At 42.7% G+C, this 20,267-nt stretch overlaps 1 protein-coding gene across 5 annotated transcripts in view; it reads right to left on the bottom strand.

Annotated features, from left to right (window-relative positions):
• robo2 (roundabout, axon guidance receptor, homolog 2 (Drosophila)) overlaps positions 1-20,267 on the bottom strand; it is a 1,389,008-nt gene that overhangs the window by 71,811 nt on the left and 1,296,930 nt on the right. For all 5 annotated transcript variants that reach the window (XM_073044783.1, XM_073044782.1, XM_073044780.1 and 2 more), the window contains one exon: positions 9,473-9,629. In XM_073044783.1, coding sequence (XP_072900884.1) covers positions 9,473-9,629 — 157 coding nt within the window. The remainder of the gene's footprint in view (positions 1-9,472; positions 9,630-20,267) is intronic.

The raw sequence follows: 20,267 nt of genomic DNA, 5'->3' as shown, positions 1-20,267 counted from the left end.
ATAAGGGCCCCAGACCTGCTCACAATACTCCCAAGTGAGGCCTCACCAGTGCTTTACAAAGTCTCAAAATTACATCCTTGCTTTTATATTCTAGTTGTCTTGAAATGAATGCTAACACTACATCTGCCTTCCTCACCACAGATTCAACTTGCAAATTAACCTTTAGGGAATCTTGCACAAGGACTCCCAAGTCCCTTTGTACTTCAGTGTTTTTTGTATTTTCTCTCCATTTAGAAAATAGTCAACCGTTTCATTTCTTCTGCCAAACTGCATGACCATACACTTTCTAACACAGTATTCCATCTGCCATTTCTTTGCCCATTCTCCTAATCTGTCTAAGTCCTTCTGTAGCCTCTCTACTTCCTCAAAACTGCCTGTCCTCTGCCTCTCTTCATATCATCTGCAAACTTTACAACAGAACCATCAATTCTATTAGCCAAATAATTGACTTATGACACAAAAGCAATCCATCCCAACACAGACCCCTGTGGAACACCACTAGTCACTAGCAGCCAACCAGAAAAGTCTCCTTTTATTCCAACTCTTTGCCTCCTGCCAATCAGCAACAGCTTTATCCATGCTAGGTTCTTTCCTGTAATGCCATTGGCTCATGGCTTGTTAAGCAGCCTCAAGTGTGGCACCTTGTCAAAGGCCTTCTGAAAATCCAAGTACACAACAAGAATCGATTCTCCTTTGTCTATCCTGGGCTTATTATTTCTTCAAGGAATTCCAACAGATTTGACAGGCAAGATTTTCCCTTGAGAAAACCATGCTGACCATGGCCAATTTTATCATGTGCCTCCAAGTACCCTGAGACCTCATCCCTCATAATCAACTCCAACATCCTTAATAATTGCCATCTCAGTTAATGGAGGAATGGCAGTGCTCAGATAATATGAAAGAAACAGACAGGGACAGAGAGTTTAGTGGGTCCGGCGGCTGATATAAAACCATAAGACATAGGAGCAGAATTTGGCCATTCATCCAATCGAGTCTGCTCCACCATTCCATCATATCTGCTCCCAGATCCCACTCAACACTACACACCTGCCTTCTCACCATATCCTTTGATGCCCTGACTGATCAGGAAAAGATCAACTTCTGCCTTAAATATACGAATGGACTTGACCTCCACCACAGCCTGTGGCAGAGCATTCCATGGATTTACTATTTTCAGGCTTTAAAAAAATTCCTCCTTGTCAAGGTTTTCCCCTCAATTCTGAGATGAGTCCTTCAGTTCTGGATACCCCCACCATAGGAAATATCCTCTCCACATCCACCCTATATAGTCCTTTCAAAATTTGATAGGTTTCAATGAGATCCCCCTGCATTCTTCTAAATTCCAGTGAGTACAGGCCCAAAGCTGCCAAACGCTCCTCATATGTTAACTCCTTCATTCCTGGAATCATCCTCTGGAGTCTCTCCAATGACAACACATCCTGTCTGAGATATGGGGCCCAAAACTTTTGACAACACTCCCAGACCGGCCTGACTAGTGTCTCATAAAGGCTCACCATTATCTCCTTGCTTTTATTTTCGATTCCCCAGAAATAAATGCCAACACTGCATTTGCCTTCTTTACCACAGACTTATCCTGTAAATTAACCTTCTAGGAGTCTTACCTGAAGACTTCTAAGTCCCTCTGCACCACTGATGTTTGAACTTCCTCCCCATTTAGATAATAGTCTGCACTATTGTTCCTTTTACCAAAATGCATTATCATACATTTCCCAGCACTCTATTCCATCTGCCACTTTCTTGCCCATTCTTCCAATTTGTCTAAGTCCTGCTGCAATCACATTGCTTCCTCAGCACTACTTACCCCTCTGCCTATCTTCATACCATCCACAAACTTTGCCACAAAGCCCTCAATTCCATTATCTAAACTGACAAACAATGGGAAAAGTAGTGGTCCCTATACTGAGCCCTGAGGAACACCACTAGTCACTAGCAGCCAATCAGAAAAGACACCCTTTATTCCCACTCGCTGCCTCCTGCCTGTCAGTCATTCCACTATACATGTCAGTATCTTTTCTGTAACACCATTGGATTTTATCTTGTTAAGCAGACTCATGTGTGGCACCATATTAAATGACTTCTGAAAATCCAAGTAAATGACATCCATTTTCTATCCTTTGTCCACCTTGCTTATTACTTCCTTAAAGAACTCTAATGGATTTGTCAGGCAAGATTTCCCTTTGTAGAAACCATGCTTAATTTGACTTCTTTTATCATTAGTCTCTGAGTACCTCAAAACCTCATCCTTAATAATAGACTCCAACACTTTCTCAACCACTGAAGTTAGGCTAACTGGACTATAATTTCCCTTCTTTTGCCTTCTTTCCTTCTTGAAGAGTGGAACGATATTAGCTCAAACACTGTCTGCAAATTTGCTGACGATACAACCATTGTTGGTAGAATCTCAGGTGGTGACGAGAGGGCGTACAGGAGTGAGATATGCCAACTAGTGGAATGGTGCCGCAGCAACAACCTGGTACTCAATGTCAGTAAGACGAAAGAGCTGATTGTGGATCTCAGGAAGGGTAAGACGAAGCCTACAAAGTACCCAGGAGATCTTTAGGGAGCGGTGTCTCAGAAAGGCAGTGTCCATTATTAAAGACCTCCAGCACCCAGGGAATGCCCTTTTCTCACTGTTACCATCAGGGAGGAGGTACAGAAGCCTGAAGGCACACACTCAGCGATTCAGGAACAGCTTCTTCCCCTCTGCCATCTGATTCCTAAATGGACTTTGAAGCTTTGGACACAACTTCACTTTTTTAATACAGGCTTTTCGAAAGTTCGCTTTTCACCACTTTGCTTTTACAAAACACCCACATTAGTACCTGTTTTCACAAACTGAAAGAAATCCGAAGAGGATTTTCGCTTTGACGAAAAAAGGCGAAAAGCGAAAATAGCATTCAGCGTTTGTTTTGCAGCGAGCCGTTATAGAGGCAGCGCGCACCCCGAGTAGCGAGAGTGGCGCCACCAAGCTCCTTCCCCAGGAACTACACTCAGCATCAAACCACCATAGCTTGGAATTGTGTCTGTGAGCATCTGTGCTTTATCCCGATTTCTTTTGTGCATCCATTAGCAAGATGTGTCCTAAGGTATCAGAAAAGCCTAAGAGAGCTCGTACGGGTGTTACGCTTAGCATAAAACTAGACGTAATTAAGCATTTCATTCATGGTTTCTACCTTATATAAGCTGTGTATTTTTCATATCATTCCTGCTTTTACTATATGCTAGTGTTATTTTAGGTTTTATGTGTTATTTGGTATGATTTGGTAGGTTATTTTTTGAGTCTGGGAACACTCAAAAAATTTTCTCTTATAAATGAATGGTAATTGCTTCTTCGCTTTACACCATTTCGGCTTACGAAAGGTTTCATAGGAACGCTCTACTTTCGGATAGCGAAGGAATCCTGTATACAGTATTCCTGTTTCTTGCAGAATTTTTAATAATCTATTCAATATACGTAATTGATTTACTTGTTTATTTATTGTGTTTTATTTATTATTATTATTATTATTATTATTATTATTATTATTATTATTATTATTATTATTATTTTCTCTGCTAGATTACAAATTGCATTGAACTGCTGCTGCTGCTATGTTGACAAATTTCACATCACATGCTGGTGATAATAAACCTGATTCTGATTCTTCCAGTCCTCTGGACCCATGTCAGAATCAAATGATTCTTGAAAGATCATGACCAATGCATCCGTTATCTCTTCAGCAACAACCTCTCTCAGGACTCTGGGATGTCGTCCATCTGACCCAGGTGACCAATCCACTTTAAGACCTTTCTGTTTACTTGGCACTTTTCCCTTTTTAATAGCAATGGCACTCACTCCTGCTCCCTGACACTCACGGACCTCTGGCACACTGCTAGTGTCTTCCACAGTGAAGACTGATTGAAAGTTCCCATTAAATTGTGGCCATCACTGAGATGTGGCTAAAGGATGCATGTCTCTGGGAGCTGAACGTCCAAGGATACACGGTGTTTCGGAAGGATAGGCAGGTAGGTAGAGGGGGTGGCGTGGCTTTAATGGTAAGAAATTATATTAAATCATTAGAAAGAGTTGACATAGGATCAGAAGGTACAGAATCTTTATGGTTGAGCTAAGAAATTGCAGGGGTAAAAGGACCCTGATGGCAGTTATCTACAGGCCTCCAAACAGCTACAGTGATATGGACTACAAATTACAACAGGAAATAAAGGCTTGCCAGAAGGGCAGTGTTATGATAATTGTGGGGGATTTTAACATGCGAGTGGATTGGGAAAATCAGGTCGGCACTGGATCTCAAGAGAGAGAATTTGTAGAATGTCTATGTGATGGCTTTTTAGAACAGCTTGTTGTTGAGCCCACTAGGGGATCGGCTGTACTGGATTGGGTATTGTGTAATGAACCAGAGGTGATTAGAGAGATAGAAGTGAAGGAACCCTTACAAGGCAGTGATCACAACATGATTGAGTTCACCGTGAAATTTGAGAAAGAGAGGCCGAAATCCGATGTGTCGGTGTTTCAGTGGAGTAAAGGAAATTACAGTGGCATGAGAGAGGAACTGGCTATGGTTGACTGGAAAGCGACATTAGTGGGAAGGACAGCAGAGCAGCAGTGGCTGGAGATTATGCGAGAAGTAAGGAAGGTGCAAGACAAGTATACTCCAAAGAAGAAATTTTCAAATGGAAAAAGGATGCAACCGTGGCTGACAAAAGAAGTCAAAGCCAAAGTAAAAGCAAAGCAGAGGGCATACAAGGAAGCAAAAATTAGTGGAAGACAGAGGACTGGGAAGTTTTTAAAAGCTTACAAAAGGAAACTAAGAAGGTCATTAAGAGGGAAAAGATGAACTATGAAAGGAAGCTAGCAAATAATATCAAAGAGGATACTAAAAGCTTTTTCAAGTATATAAAGAGTAAAAGACAGGTGAGAGTAGATATAGGACCGATAGAAAATGATGCTAGAGGAATTGTAATGGGAGATAAGGAGCTGGCGGAGGAACTGAACGAGTATTTTGCATCAGTCTTCACTGAGGAAGACATCAGCAATATACCGGACATTCAAGGGTGTCAGGGAAGAGAAATATGCGCAGTCACAATTAAGACAGAGAAAGTACTTGGGAAGCTGAATAGTCTAAGGGTAGATAAATCTCCTGGACCAGATGGAATGCACCCTCATGTTCTGAAGGAAGTAACAGTGGAGATTGCGGAGGCATTAGCAATGATCGTTCAAAAGTCAATAGATTCTGGCCTGGTTCCAGAGGACTGGAAGATTGCAAATGTCACTCCGCTATTTAAGAAGGGGGCAAGGAAGCAAAAAGGAAATTATAGACCTGTTAGCTTGACATCGGTAGTTGGGAAGTTGTTGGAGTCGATTGTTAAGGATGAGGTTACGGAGTACCTGGAGGCATATGACAAGATAGGCAGAACTCAGCATGGTTTCCTTAAAGGAAAATCCTGCCTGACAAACCTAGTGCAATTTCTTGAGGAAATTACAAGTAGGCTAGACAAGGGAGATGCAGTGGATGTTGTGTATTTGGATTTTCAGAAGGCCTTTGACAAGGTGCCGCACATGAGGCTGCTAAACAAGATAAGAGCCCATGGAATTACGGGAAAGTTACATACGTGGATAGGAGTTGCTGGATGAAGTGGCTTGAAATACCAGAAGGGCCTGTTCCGTGCTGTATCTAAGTAACTTTTGATGCCTTTACTAATCTGGGGCAGCACAATTCGTGTAACGCTATTACAGCACCAACGATCGAGGTTCAATTCCTGTTGCTGTCTGTAAGGAGTTTCAATATTCTCCATGTGACCACATGGGATTCTTTTGGAAGTTGCAGTTTCTCTCTACTTTCCAAAAGAATAAGGGTTAGGGTTACTAATTTATTTTAATATATTCTTACTGCAATTTATAGTAAATTTTATGTATTGCACTATCCTGCTGCCATAAAACAACAGATTTGATAAATGTATATCAGTGAAAATAAAACCTAATTCTGATCAGAATCAGAATCACTTTATTGCCAGTATGTGAAACATACCAGAATTGATCATGGTTCAGTGCTAAGCATCTAACACAGGACAATACCATAACAGACAACGCAATAGCAACCAACAACTTACAAGACACTAGTGCAAACATGCATGAGCAATCAACAACTAGAGAATGGTCATATATGCAAACATCAATAAATGTGAGCATATGAACGGACTCAGTAATTATCAAGAGAACAGGGAGGGCAGGAAAGTCCATTTAAGGGAATTTTGTGCAAGTTAGGGTGTAGGGAAATGCAATGGGTGATAGATGACACATATTGCTCATAATGGAAACTGTTCTGTATAATTTACAAACACTGTCACCGAGATGTGTTCACTTTGAGAGACAGTCTCTGATGTAATGGTTTGTTCGTAATGGAAGTAAATGGGTGCAGCTTCTGTTAAGCACATAAAATAACTCTCACATTTGTTATCACAAAATCCTACAAGGGTATTACACCTGAGTGAGTTTTGTTGAGAAACTGGATAGCTACAAGAAAGAAGCTTTGGAAATGACGTGTAGTCCTGGTGGTGATGGACCATCCCTCGATGGCATTCTCATTCTGACAGGATGACTAAGGAGTAAGTTTAAGTGAGTCCTTAACTAGTTAGGTGCTTGCCCCAACATCCTGCATGGTTTAATTCACAGGAGGTCGGGGGAGAGGTCTGGCTGCTGCAGGGCCAACGACAAAGAGAGAAAATCCTGCAGCAACTTGCAGGGAGTCCCCTGCCTTGGCATGAATTGTTGGGTTAATTTACATACTAATAGCAGCAAACGACGTTACACTTGCCTTCCTTACCCCAGTAAGTTACAGCCTCCCAGGTTAATCTTGCACCCTTTTGCACTGAAAGATCTCACCTCCATGAAGATAGGACAGGAAAGGAAGAGCAAGGACACAGATGGTGCTTATTGGCTCCTGCCCATGGGATGGGAAAGGTAATTTTATTAGTCTTTATTGGAGAGCTTGGAAGATAGGCGTGATCCAGCAAAGACCTTCAAACCAGCAGGAAGTAAAGAACTCCTCTACTGTTTACAAAAGGAGGGGACTTGGCAGGAAGGGGGAGAAGCTGATTTGCTTTGTTATATGGATGAGACAATGAATTAAATCCCCACTGTGCTGGGTCGAGGGAGTTATTGGAAAGGGACGATTTTTTCAATGATAAACGCGAAGATCCGAGATGGAAGTTTGCCCAGTGTGCCCGATGCTCCATGCCAATCTTTCTGATCACATTAGCCCCTTAATAACTGAAGTTGCCAAGGCAACTAATGCACTCCGTGCGGTTACATCAAGAACATATTACACCGTAGAGACTTGGAGAAAGACATACGCTTACACTCTAAAATCAAAGCAGATTACATCAAATTTCTTGTGGATTTGAGACCCAGATGTTCCAAAATCTCGAAACCCCCTTCATCAAACCCCGCAGGTTGTTTACAGAATCCAACTACCAGATACTCACCAAGCATGGCTAACTCAGAAAAAAACACAAGGATTTCCATGATTAGTTAGCAATCCTGCCACTTTTTACAATCTCTCTCAAAAAATGTAAACCATCTCCCTCAAAAGATAATTAATAGGTTAGCTTTTTTGAACTACGTTCCTAAACTTTGGAACTCAAAACCTAAAACTATAAAGGATATAGACTCAGTTGACACGTTCAAACAGCAGCTTAAAACCTATTTATTTAACCTTGCTTTTAATTAATATCTTTTTGTCTTTTATTTTCATGCTTGTACATTATCCCATTGTGAAGCACTTCGAACTACATCGTCTGTATGAGAAGTGTTCTATAAATAACATTTATACTGTTATTTTATACTATCATTATTTTATTCTCAGCTCAAGCTGGTAAATCCTGAGGTATGAGCATAGCCAAACTCACTCGTTTCTCAATTGCGAGGAACTTTCAGGCTATTCTAGTGGTGTTTAGTATTGCGGCTTTCTGAAGATTTACATAAATATTGTTGTGTAATTGTTTAATGCTATTGTGTAGAGACTTTGGGATGATACCAGTTGTAGGTGTTACTATTGGGGCAATGTATACCTTGTCCATGTTTCAAAGTCTTTCAATTTCCTCTTTTTATTCAGCATATTCCTGGTGTTTTTCACTTACTGATTTCTGTATACTGTGTGTGTTTGAAATGAATATATTTATTAAGTAAGTTGTTCTTGCTTCTTTATCCAGTGATATTACATCCGGATGATTATTATGGATTGTCCTATCTATAATAATGGATCGGTTGTAATATGATTTGTGGGGCACTGACTCTGACACTGGATCGGGCTTGAATCTGCAGTGAGATATAGTGACTTTTATGAGTTTGTATTTTAAGCAAGATTTTGGTGAATGATGTTAGCCACCTGATTACGCCTGTATAAGTAATCACTGAGTTAAACTGCTGCAGGAGCCTGCAATTTGTTGGATTGTTTTTGCACTTATCACCTTGAATTATGTATTTTTGTCATTTTTTGAGTTAACCACCTGGTCCTGTATTGCTGCTGGGAAGAGGCATCCAACTCTGAGCCAGTCGATTGATGCCTCCTTGTTGACATCTAGTCTGCTCAGACGCTGGGGATGTCTACCACGGAGGGTCATGCTCTTCCATTGGTTAACCTTTTCTTCTCTAGTGATAATGTCTTCATTTTTCTGGGTTGTGCTTTCATTTAAGTTCAGTGGAGTGTACTACTTATCAGAATTGCAAATGCTTGCAATGAGTGCTGAATCCAGTTTTCGTTGATGAAAGTACATCCTTTGAAGTTTTATCTGACTGTTATGTAAATTTTTTATGTCTGCTGTTCCTCTTCCTCCTTCTGTCCTATGTAGGGTTAATATAAGTGCTTTTTGAGAGTACATAGTGTTTTCTAAAATATGTTATTTCAGTGCTTATTTTACTTTGTAAATTTTCAGATCAAGATATTATACCAAAAGAATATGTTAATATAGCTGTAGTGAAGTGTTTATTGTCTTTGTTATATTTTTACTACAGAGCTCTGGCAGATTTTCTTAAGCCTTGAAGTAATGTTGATCACACTGTGATCTATTTTCTTTGCTCATTGAAATCCCAGATATTTACACGTTTCATATTCATCCATCGGCTTTATTGTAGTAGTATTATTATTATTAATCCTGACTCAGTTTGTACTCCTCCCCTCCACCCATCTTCTTAATCTGACTGCCGCCCCCTTCCTTCTCAGTCCTGACAAATGGTCTTGGCCCAAAACGTCAGCTGTTTACTCCCCCCACCATAGACGCTGCCTGATCTATTGAGTTCCTGTAGCATTTGGCGTGGGTTGTTCTAGATTGCCAGTGCCTCGTGTGTTGATAATAAACCATGGGTGCACCTTCACCAAGAGGACAGCTTCGGGATGGCAGCCCCTGAGAAGCAGACAATATAGTAAACACTGTCCAGAAGCAGGCAGAACCTTACCCATTCTCATGGTGGTCCATGGCGTAGTGGTCCAGCTCTGTGCCGGGCAGCGGCTGCACTGGGGGAGGTGGTAGAGGCACATTCGACCAGTTGGACCCCGTGTTCTTATGTTGTTTGATGTTGTTCTTGTTTTTCTTCTTCTTCCCACTTTTCCCACCTGCAAACACCATGAGACATTATGGTTCTCTGGTTCAGCTCGCTCAGAGATAAACAGGTACATAAACAGCTGAATAACCTTGCAGAGTATTCCAAAATGCTAGCAGCTCACTATGCCTGCCTGGTCTGCTCTGGAGTCAGAATCCAAGGACATCCCTTTAGAACAGAGTTGAGGAGGAATTTCTTTAGCCAGAGGCTGGTGAGCCTATGGAAGCCAAGTCATTGTGTATATTTAAAGTGGAGGTTGATAGGTTCTTGATTAGTCAGGGAGTCAAAGGTTATGGGGAGAAGGCAGGAGAATGGAGTTGAGAGGGTAAATAAATCAGCCCTAACAGAATGGCAGAGGTGACTTGATGGGTCAAATGCCCTAATTCTGCTCCTATTTCTTATGGTCTTAGAGAAACAGAGAGAATGGAAGCCGGCCATTTGGCCCATCGAGTCTACACCGACCACCAATCATACCTCATTAATCACAGTTCTTCTTGCTCAGATCTCTCCACCCTCTTTTTGAATCACTTTAACTCTCTATTACATTCCCCCTTATATGTTTATCCAGTTTCCCATCAGATTTACCTCTGCTCTTCCTTGTGATCTCTCCCTTTTGGAGTGAGCTGCCTCTTATCCCCTGTCTGCTGTATGAAGGAGATTATTCTAAAATCCCACTGACCCTCCATTGCCAGCGAGCCCAGGATCTGTCTCCTATGCAATTAAAAACACCTCCACATCAAACCTTATCAAACTTCTGCATTATCTTGAAAAACTCTGTCAGGTCATCTCTCAGTCTTCAGCTTTAAAGAGAAGTCCCACAGTATGAAAGGGGCCCTTCAGCCCATCAGCTCTGTACTGATAATCAAGATCTTTGTTTGGAACATGTTTGACTGGAGGGATATTTAATTAAGAAGAAGATATAATTTCCAAGGCATGGTAGCTCATGAATACTACCCCACTATTTTCTTTTTACACTCTTATTTATTTTTTATATTTCTTATCATTAATTATAGATAAAATGGTGGCACATATACACACAGTGACCTCTCAGGGTCCTGTCAAAGGTGCTCTCTTCTTTGTTAAATGTGTTTCTGTACGTAGTAAGACTATTCTTGACTCCAGTAACTACTGTACGGCAGGTCCACTGCATCAGCGAGCTGCTCATTATCCAGAGTCGCCAGCCGGGGTGCCATAAGAGCTAGCCTGCGGCTCAGAGAAGGCCACTCAGCCCATTGGGCCAAGAGATTCATGTCAGCCCATTGGGCCAGGTGGGGTCGAGCCGAGCTGTCAGGCCTGCGGTTCAGAGAAGGCCACTCAGCCCATTGGGCCAAGAGAGTCATGTCAGCCCATTGGGCTTGGTGGGGTCGAGCCGAGCTGTCAGGCCTGGGGTTCCGAGCCAGGCTGCCAGGCCAGAACATTTGTGTTAGGCCGTCTGGCCACAGGAGACAGACTGGGTTCAGAAGAGCTGGCCTGGGTTGAGGTCGTGCTGCTGCCTGCTATTCGGAGGCACTGCAGTTGGTGCCTTCGTGTTGGTGTGAAGGTGTCAAGTAGTGCAACTGTGAGTGACTGGCTTGGACACTACTTTCACAATTGCAAAACCCCGCTGGACACTGATTGCCACAGCCCTGCTTCCCTTGCCTGGTGGTGACACAGGCAGCGAGGCAGCAGTGTTGCCTCAGTTGTAAAAAGGACAAGGCCTCAGTCACACACACAGAATGCTGAAGGAACTCAGCTGGCCAGGCAGCATCTATGGAAAAAAACACAGTCGACGTTTCAGCAGGACCCTCCTTGCCAAAAGGTTTTGGGCCGAAACGTTGATTGTAATTTTTTTTTCATAGATGCTGCCTAGCCTGCTGAGATCCTCCAGCATTTTGTGTGTGTTGCTCGGATATCCAGCATCTGCGGATTTTCTCTTGATCAAGGCCTCAGTCCTTGGGTTTGCATTGTAGCATGGCATCCGGGCTCAGTTTGGCCGGGGTGGGGTGGGGGGGGGGAGAGCCTCTCCCTTTGGTGCTGCCCTCCAGTATTGGCTCTGTGGAATTACAGGCTGGACTGCTGGGAACCATTAACTTGCAGGGCCTGTTGCTCAGGACTAAAAATATGTTTTCTCACTTGTCATGTTCTTTTTTTCCCCTTTCTTACTATTTTGAATTTTTGCACCTTGGCCTTAGAGGAACACTGTCTCATTTGGCTATATCCATGTACGGTTTGAATGACAATTAAGCTTGATTTGATTTGATTTGATTTTTTTATGTGGTTGGGTTGGCTTGCTCTCCAATCTTGGCAATTTATTTGCAAACATTTTGTCACCATGCAAGAAGACATTGTTAGTACTCTGTTGATTGTAGTGTGTCCTCCAATCTGCTGATTGGGCATCATTTCGGAAACTCATTTGTGATGTAGTGAGGAAATCTTGTTGCTGATTGGTTGTGTGGTGAAATTCGTGTATTGTGGTCTGGAATTTGGTCCACAACGACACATAATTCACTTGGATAGATTGGAGGATTGGAGGAATGGGCAAAGAAGTGGCAAATGAATTACAATGTCAGAAAGTGTACGGTTATGCACTTTGGTAGAAGAATTAAACGGGCAGACTATTATTTAAATGGGGAGAGAATTCAAAGTTCTGAGATGCAATGGGAATTGGGAGTCCTCGTGCAGGATACTCTTAAGGTTAACCTCCAGGTTGAGTCGGTGGTGAAGAAGGCAAATGCAATGTTGGCATTCATTTCTAGAGGAATAGAGTATAGGAGCAGGGATGTGATGTTGAGGCTCTATAAGGCAGTGGTAAGACCTCACTTGAAATACTGTGTGCAGTTTTGGGCTCCTTATTTAAGAAAGGATGTGCTGACATTGGAGAGGGTTCAGAGAAGATTCACTAGAATGATTCCGGGAAAGAGAGGGTTAACATATGAGGAATGTTTGACCGCTCTTGGACTGTACTCCTTGGAGTTTAGAAGAATGAGGGGGGACCTCATAGAAACATTTTGAATGTTGAAAGGCATGGACAGAGTGGATGTGGCAAATTTGTTTCCCATGGTGGGGGAGTCTAGTACAAGAGGACATGACTTGAGGTTTGCAGGGCGCCCATTCAGAACAGAGATGCAAAAAAAATTTTTAGCCAGAGGGTGGTGAATCTGTGGAATTTGTTGCCACGGGCGGCAGTGGAGGCCAAGTCATTGGGTGTATTTAAGGCAGAGATTGATAGGTATCTGAGTAGTCGGGGCATCAAAGGTTATGGTGAGAAGGCGGGGGAATGGGACTAAAGGGGAAATTGGATCAGCTCATGATGAAATGGCGGAGCAGACTTGATGGGCAAAATGGCTGACTTCCGCTCCTTTGTCTTATGGTCTAAATAAAATCAAGGGCTAAATGTTCTAAATGTTTGTTCACAGAATTGTTTGTGGAAAACCACATTTCTAGAAATTTTCTTGCATGCCGCGTGCTTGCTTGTGTCATGACTTTCTCTGAAGCTCAGTCGCATTTGTGCTCCCTTCGATCTTCATGGGTAGAGAAGAGGGAGAGTTTGTCATGCCGCCTCACAGCCAATTGATGTTCATGGATCCTTGTGGATAGTTTTCTCCCAGTTTGGCTGATGTATTATTTGCTGCAGTCCCCACGTTCAATTTTCTAAGCCACATTGGTCCTAGACCATAAGACCATAAGACATAACGAGCAGAATTAGGCCATTAGCCCATTGAGTCTGCTCTGCCATTCCATCATGGCTGATCCCGGATTCCACTCGATAGTCTAATCATTTGTTTCGAACTTTTCTTCTGCAGAGTAGTGTCCTCAACATTGCTGTTAACTTGTGTGTGACAGAAAGTCTCTGTTTTCGGAGCAATTGGGCCATAATTTTCGAGAGACTTCCAATGTATGAAAGGACAACCCGTTTAGTCACGGTGTGGTTGGTGCATTGTTGACTTTGTGGGCATCTTTATATAAAGTTCTGTGGGCAGCTGTTTTTTGCAAGTACTTCAAAGAGATGTTTCTTCTCTGCATCCTTTAAAGAGCTGTGGTGTGTCTCTCACCTACCGAATTATTTCCATTTTTTAATGTTTTGTAGTGTACCATTGCTGCAAAACAACAAATTTGTGACAATAAATCTGATTCTGATTCATATTTATGCAGATTCAGAGTTATTTATCACATATAGTTTGAAATATACAGTGAAATACACTGTTTGCTTTAGCAAACATACCAAGAGTGTGCTGGGACCTGCCCACAAGTGGCGTCACTCACTCCAGTGCCAATTCTGATTCTGATTCTAACATTAATTAGACCATAGCTTGAGAACTGTGTGCAGTTCTGGTCACTGCATCTGAATGCAGTAGAGAGGAAGCAGAGGAGATTTACCAGAATTTCGTCTGGAGTGGAGCATTTCAGTTATGGGGAGGACTGGACAGGCTGGGTTTGTTTTCAATGGAACTTTGTTCCTCAAATTGAGAGCCAACATTCAACAAATTTCAAAGTAAATTTATTATCAAAGTACACATATGGCACCATGTCAATTTCTTAGTAAGCAGCTCTTTTGCAAGGAGAAAGGGAAATCTGGAACTCTCTCAAAAAAATTGTGGTGACTGGAAATTAACTTCATTGCTTATTAACAGTTAGAGTCCAGGTGGGTGGACAGACACAGATGATGACCTTGGTGCATTGGGCTGGAAAAGCTGCCTTCTGTTCTCCTGAGAACAAAACTGTGCCGATGGAAAAGAGATGAACCCTACCCTAACCCCAATGCATCTCCTCGCTGCTGGAGAGGGACACAAAGCATAGAGGCAAAATAACGAGCATTCAGGAATTCTGAAGCAGGAAAGGGAAGACGATAGAAGCAATCTGCGAGAGAGCAGAGGAAAGGATGCAGAAAGCGTGGCCTGTTTTGACAAGAGATGCATTTGAAACATATCTGTCTGTCTATCTCTTGCTCTGCACAGATTGACTGTTCCAACTATTGTCTGTAGGTTTCATCATTTCATATTATACTTCAAACAAGGTAAGGTGATGAGAGAAGGAGGAGGAGGGTTGACGTGGGTTCAGTGTCGGGAACAGACAGACCAGGAACGGGCCTGTTAACCAGAGGAATGGGTGTGTGTTCAGAACAAGTGCAGGGAATCAGAGTCAGATTGGGTTTGGACCATCAGGCATTAGAGCTGAATTAAGATATTTGGCTCATCGAGTGCTCCACCATTTAATCATGGCAGATTTTATTCCTCTCTCAACCCAATTCTCCATCCTTCTCCCTGTAATCTTTGATGCCCTGGCTAATTAAGAACTTATCAACCTCAGCTTTCCTTGGGAGAGATCTATCACAGAAGGCAGGTGGTGCAGCAAAGTCTGGCCGACTGGGATGAGAGCTAAGCGGAGCACTCAACGGGGCCTTTGTTGCCTAAAGCCTGTATCCAGGGGCTCACACTATTTTCATCAGATCGTAAGACACAAGAGTAGATTTACACCATTCAGCCGATTGAATCTCCACCATTCGAACATGGCTGATTTCTATTCCCTCTTAAACCCATTCTCCTGCCTTCTCCATGTAACCATGGGCATCCTTACAAATTTCAACAAATCTGTGGGATCTCAAGAGAGTGAGTTTGTTGAATGCCTACAAGATAGCTTTTTAGAGCAGTTTGTCATTGAGTCTACTAGGGGATCATCTATACTGAATTGGGTGTTATGTAATGAACCTGAGGCAATTAGGGAGCTTAAGGTAAAAGAGCCCTTAGGAGCCAGTGATCACAATGCGATTGAGTTCAACTTAAAATTTGATAGGGTGAAAGTAAAGTCTGATGTAGCAGTATTTCAGTGGAGTAAGGGAAATTACAGTGGTATGAGAGAGGAGTTGGCCAAAGTAAATTGGAAGGAGCTGCTGGAAGGGATGACAACAGAGCAGCAATGGTGTGAGTTTCTGGGAAAAATGGGCAGGGTACAGGGTACAGGAGGGTATAAAAATGAAGAAATAGCCAAGTGGCAAAATAGTATTGGACTGTGGTGTGGCAGACAGGGAAGTCAAAGCTAATGTAAAAACAAAAGAGAGGGCATAAAACAAAGCAAAAATTAGTGGGAAGATAGAGGATTGGAAAGTTTTTTAAAACCTACAGGAAGCAACTAAAATAATCATTCCAAGGGAAAAGATGAAATATGAAAGCAAGCTAGCAAACAATATCAAGGTGGATAGAAAAAGCTTTTTCAAGTATGTAAAAAATAAAAGAGAGATGATAATGGATATAGGACCGCTAGAAAATGAGGCCGGAGAAATAATAACGGAGGCAAGGAGATGACAGATGAACTAAATGAGTCTTTTGCATCATTCTTCAAAGTGCAAGATACTTGCAATGTGCTAGATGCTGTAGTGCGAGACGGACGAGAATTTGGTGCAGTTACTACTACAAGGGAGAAGGTGCTCGAAAAGCTGAAAGACCTCAGGACAGATAGGTCACGTGGTCCAGATGGACCGCACCCAAAGGATCTGAAGGAGATAGTGTTAGAGTTACTGGCATAGGTAGAGCATTGGCTGACTGGTAGGAGGCAGCAAGTGGGAATAAAAGGATCCTTTTCTGGTTGGCTGCCAGTAACAAGTAGTATTCTGCAGGGGTTGGTGTCGGGACCACTTCTTTTTTTGCTGCACATCAATAATGTAGATGATGGAATAGATGGCTTTGTTGCCAAGTTTGCAGACAATATGAAGATTATAAAACCATAAGATATAGGAGCAGAAGTAGGACATTTGGCCCATCAAGTCTGCTCCACCATTCAATCACGGGCTGATCCAATTCTTCCAGTCATCCCCACTCCCCTGCTTTCACCCCATACCCTTTGATGCCCTGGCTAATCAAGAACCTATCTTTCTCTGCCTTAAATACACCCAATGATTTGGCTTCCACAGCCGCTTGTGGCAACAAAATCCACAGATCTTCCACCCTCTGACTGGTAATTTCTCTGCATCTCAGTTCTAAAAGAACATCCTTCAATCCTGAAGACGTGCCCTCTTGTCCTAGACTCTCCTACCATGGGAAATAATTTTGCTATATCTAATCTGTTCAAGCCTTTTAACATTCGGAATGTTTCTATGAGATCCCCACTCATTCTCCTGAACTCCAGGGAATACAGCCCAAGAGCTGCCAGACGTTCCTCATACGGTAAACCTTTCATTCCTGGAATCATTCTTGTGAATCTTCTCTGAACCCTCTCCAATGTCAGTATATTTTTTCTAAAATAAGGAGCCCAAAACTGCACACAATATTCCAAGTGTGGTCTCACGAATGCCTTATAGGGCCTCAACATCACATCCCTGCTCTTATATTCTATATCTCTAGAAATGAATGCCAACATTGCATTCACCTTCTTCACAATCGACTCAACCTTGAGATTAACCTTTAGGGTATCTTGCACAAGGACTTCCAAGTCCCTTTTCATCTTTGCATTTTGAATTCGTTCCCCATCTAAACAATAGTCTGCCCATTTATTTCTTCCACCAAAGTGCACGACCATACACTTTCTAACATTGTATTTCATTTGCCACTTTGCCCATTCCCCTGAAGTATCTAAGTCTCTCTGTTTCCTCAACAATACTCACTCCTCCACCTATCTTTGTATCATTGGCAAATTTAGCTACAAATCCATTAATCCCATAGTCCAAATCATTGACATGCATCGTAAAAAGCAGCGGTCCCAACACTGACCTCTGTGGAACTCCACTGGTAACTGTCAGCCAGCCAGAATAGGATCCCTTTATTCCCACGCTCTGTTTTCTGCCGACCAGCCAATGCTCCACCCACACTAGTAACTTCCCTGTAATTCCATGAGTTCTTACCTTGCAAAGCAGCCTCACGTGTGGCACCTTGTCAAAGGGCTTCTGAAAATCCAAGTACACCACGTCTACTACATCTCCTTTGTCTACCCTGCTTGTAATTTCCTCAAAGAATTGTAGTAGGTTAGTCAGGCAGGATTTTCCTTTCAGGAAACAATGCTGGCCTTGACCTATCTTGTCACGTGCCTCCAGGTACTCCGTAATCTCATCCCTAAAAATTGGTTCCAATAACTTACCAACCACTGAGGTCAGGCTAACAGGTGTATAGTTTCCTTTCTGCTGCCTCCCACCCTTCTTAAATAGTGGTGTAACATTTGCAATTTTCCAGTCATCCAGTACAATGCCAGAATCTACGGATTCTTGAAAGATTGTTGAAAGGGCAGGTAGTGTTAAGGAAACAGGTAGGCTGCAGGAGGAATTAGACAGATTAGGAGAATGGGCAAGAAAGTGGCAAATGAAATACAATGTTGTAAAATGCATGGCCATGAAATTTGGTAGTAGAAATAAATGTGCGGACTATTTTCTAAATGGAGAGAAACTGCATGAATCTGAGATGCAGAGGGACTTGGGAGTCCTTGTACAGAACATCCTAAAGGTTAACTTGTGCATAGAGTTGGTGGTGAGGAAGGCAAATGCAATGTTAGCATTTGTTTCAAGAGGCCTAGAATACAAGAGCAGGGATGTGAAGTTGAGGCTTTGTAAGATACTGGTAAGGCCTCACCTTGAGTATTGTGAACAGTTTAGGGCTCCTTGTCTCAGAAAAGATGAGCTGGCATTGGAGAGGGTCCAGAGGGGGTTAAAAGAATGATTCTGGAATGAAAGGGTTATCATATGAGGGAAGTTAGATGGCTCTGGGTTTGTACTCATTGGAACTTAGAAGGGTGAGGGGGCCATCTCTTTGAAAGCTTTTGAATTTTGACAGGCCTAGACAGAGCAGATGTGGAAAGGATGTTTCCCGTAATGGGGGAGCCTATGACAAGAGGGCGCAGCCTCAGGATGAAGGGACATTCATTTAAAAAAAAAGATGTGGGAAGTTTCTTTAGCTAGAGGGTGGTGAATTTCTAGAATGTGTTACCATAGGCAGCTGTGGAGGCCAGGTCATTGGGTGTATTTACGGTAAAAATTGATAGGTCCTTCATTAGACATGGCATCAAAGGTTATGGGGAGAAGGCCAGGGAATGGGCTTGAGGAGGGGAAGAAAAGATCAGCCATGACTGAATGGCGGAGCAGACTCGATGGGCCAAAAGGCCTAATTCTGCTCCTATATTTTACGGTTTTATAATCTAAATCAACAACTTATGGGCCTCCACTTTAAGTATACCCAGTGATTTGACCTCCACTGCCATTTACGGTAATGAGTTCCTCAGATTCACCATCCTCTGGTTAAAGAAGTTCCTCCTCATTTCTCTTCTAAATGGACATCCTTCTATTCTGAGGCTGTGCCTTCTGGTCCTAAATTTCTGCACTTTTGGAAAAGTCCTTTGCATATCCACTCCATTTAGCCCTTTCAGTATTCAGTAGGTTTCAATGAGATTTCCCACCCTTCGCCACCCCTCCATTCTTCTCAACTCCAGTGAATACAAGCCCTGAGCCACTAAGTACTTCTCAAAGGTTAGCTCTTCTATCACGGGATCATGAGCCAGCAGAATATATCAGGTGCCATTAGTGAAATTAGCGTGTGGGATGAAGGGCCAGTTCCTGTCTGTACTGTTCTATGTTCCATGACAGGATGACAGGCACTTGAATATCAGGAGTATGAAGTGATGTGGACATAACAACATCAGACCATTCTGGATGAGACAGCAATGAGGAAATGTTACAGGCAGGGTTAGAGAAAGAGTGCAGAATTGGTTTTCCCAGACCTTTGAGCCACACTGTACAACAACCCCCAATTTAACTCTTGCCTAATCACAGAACAATTTCCATTGACGAATTAACCTATATTAACCGGTACACCTTTGTATTGTGCAAGGAAACCAGAGTACTCGAAGAAAACCCATGCGTTCCGCAGGGAGGACACACAAACTCCTTACAGAGGGCAACAGATTGAATTCTGAAGTCTGAAGCACTGAACTGTAACATCATCACTCCAACCGCTACACTACCATGGCTGGAGGAAATGAGTGATTTAGAAGACAGATGATGGTAAACCTCACAACATAAAACATAGAACAGGCCGTTGGCGCACGATGTTGTGCCAACCTTTTAACCTGTTCTAAGATCAACCTAACAATTCTCTCCATTATTCTTTCATCCATGCACCTACCTAAGAGTCTGTTCATGTCCCTAATATATTTGCCTCTACCGCCACCCTGAGTGGATGTTCCACATACCCATCACTCTCTGTATAAAAACATGATGTGCACTATTGATTCTACTCCCAGGGAGTTGTCAGTAGGTCTGAGGATTACACATTTAACACTGCTTCAGATACTGAGTTAACTTCAAATGTGCTCAGATCAGACACAACATAGGTTACATGCAGAATTAAGCAGCGTTTGCCCAGTCCCATCACCACACCCAGGATAGGAAAGGTACACATGGCATGCATAGTGAATTTTCCTCTACACTGTCCCATCACACACTCCCAGGACAAGGACAGTTAGATACAGAGTGAAGCCCCCTCTACACTGTCCCATCACACACTCCCAGGACAGGGACAGTCAGATACAGAGTGAAACTCCCTCTACACTGTCCCATCACACACTCCCGGGGCAGGGACAGTTAGATACAGAGTGAAGCTCCCTCTACACTGTCCCATCACACACTCCCAGGACAGGCACAGATAGGTACAGAGTGAAGGATTTGAAAAAGCCGTAGAGGTTTGTAAACTCAGCCAGCTCC

Source organism: Hemitrygon akajei, chromosome 5 (genome assembly GCF_048418815.1).
Source record: "Hemitrygon akajei chromosome 5, sHemAka1.3, whole genome shotgun sequence".
Taxonomy (NCBI): domain Eukaryota; kingdom Metazoa; phylum Chordata; class Chondrichthyes; order Myliobatiformes; family Dasyatidae; genus Hemitrygon; species Hemitrygon akajei.
This window is presented reverse-complemented; position numbering and strand designations above follow the sequence as displayed.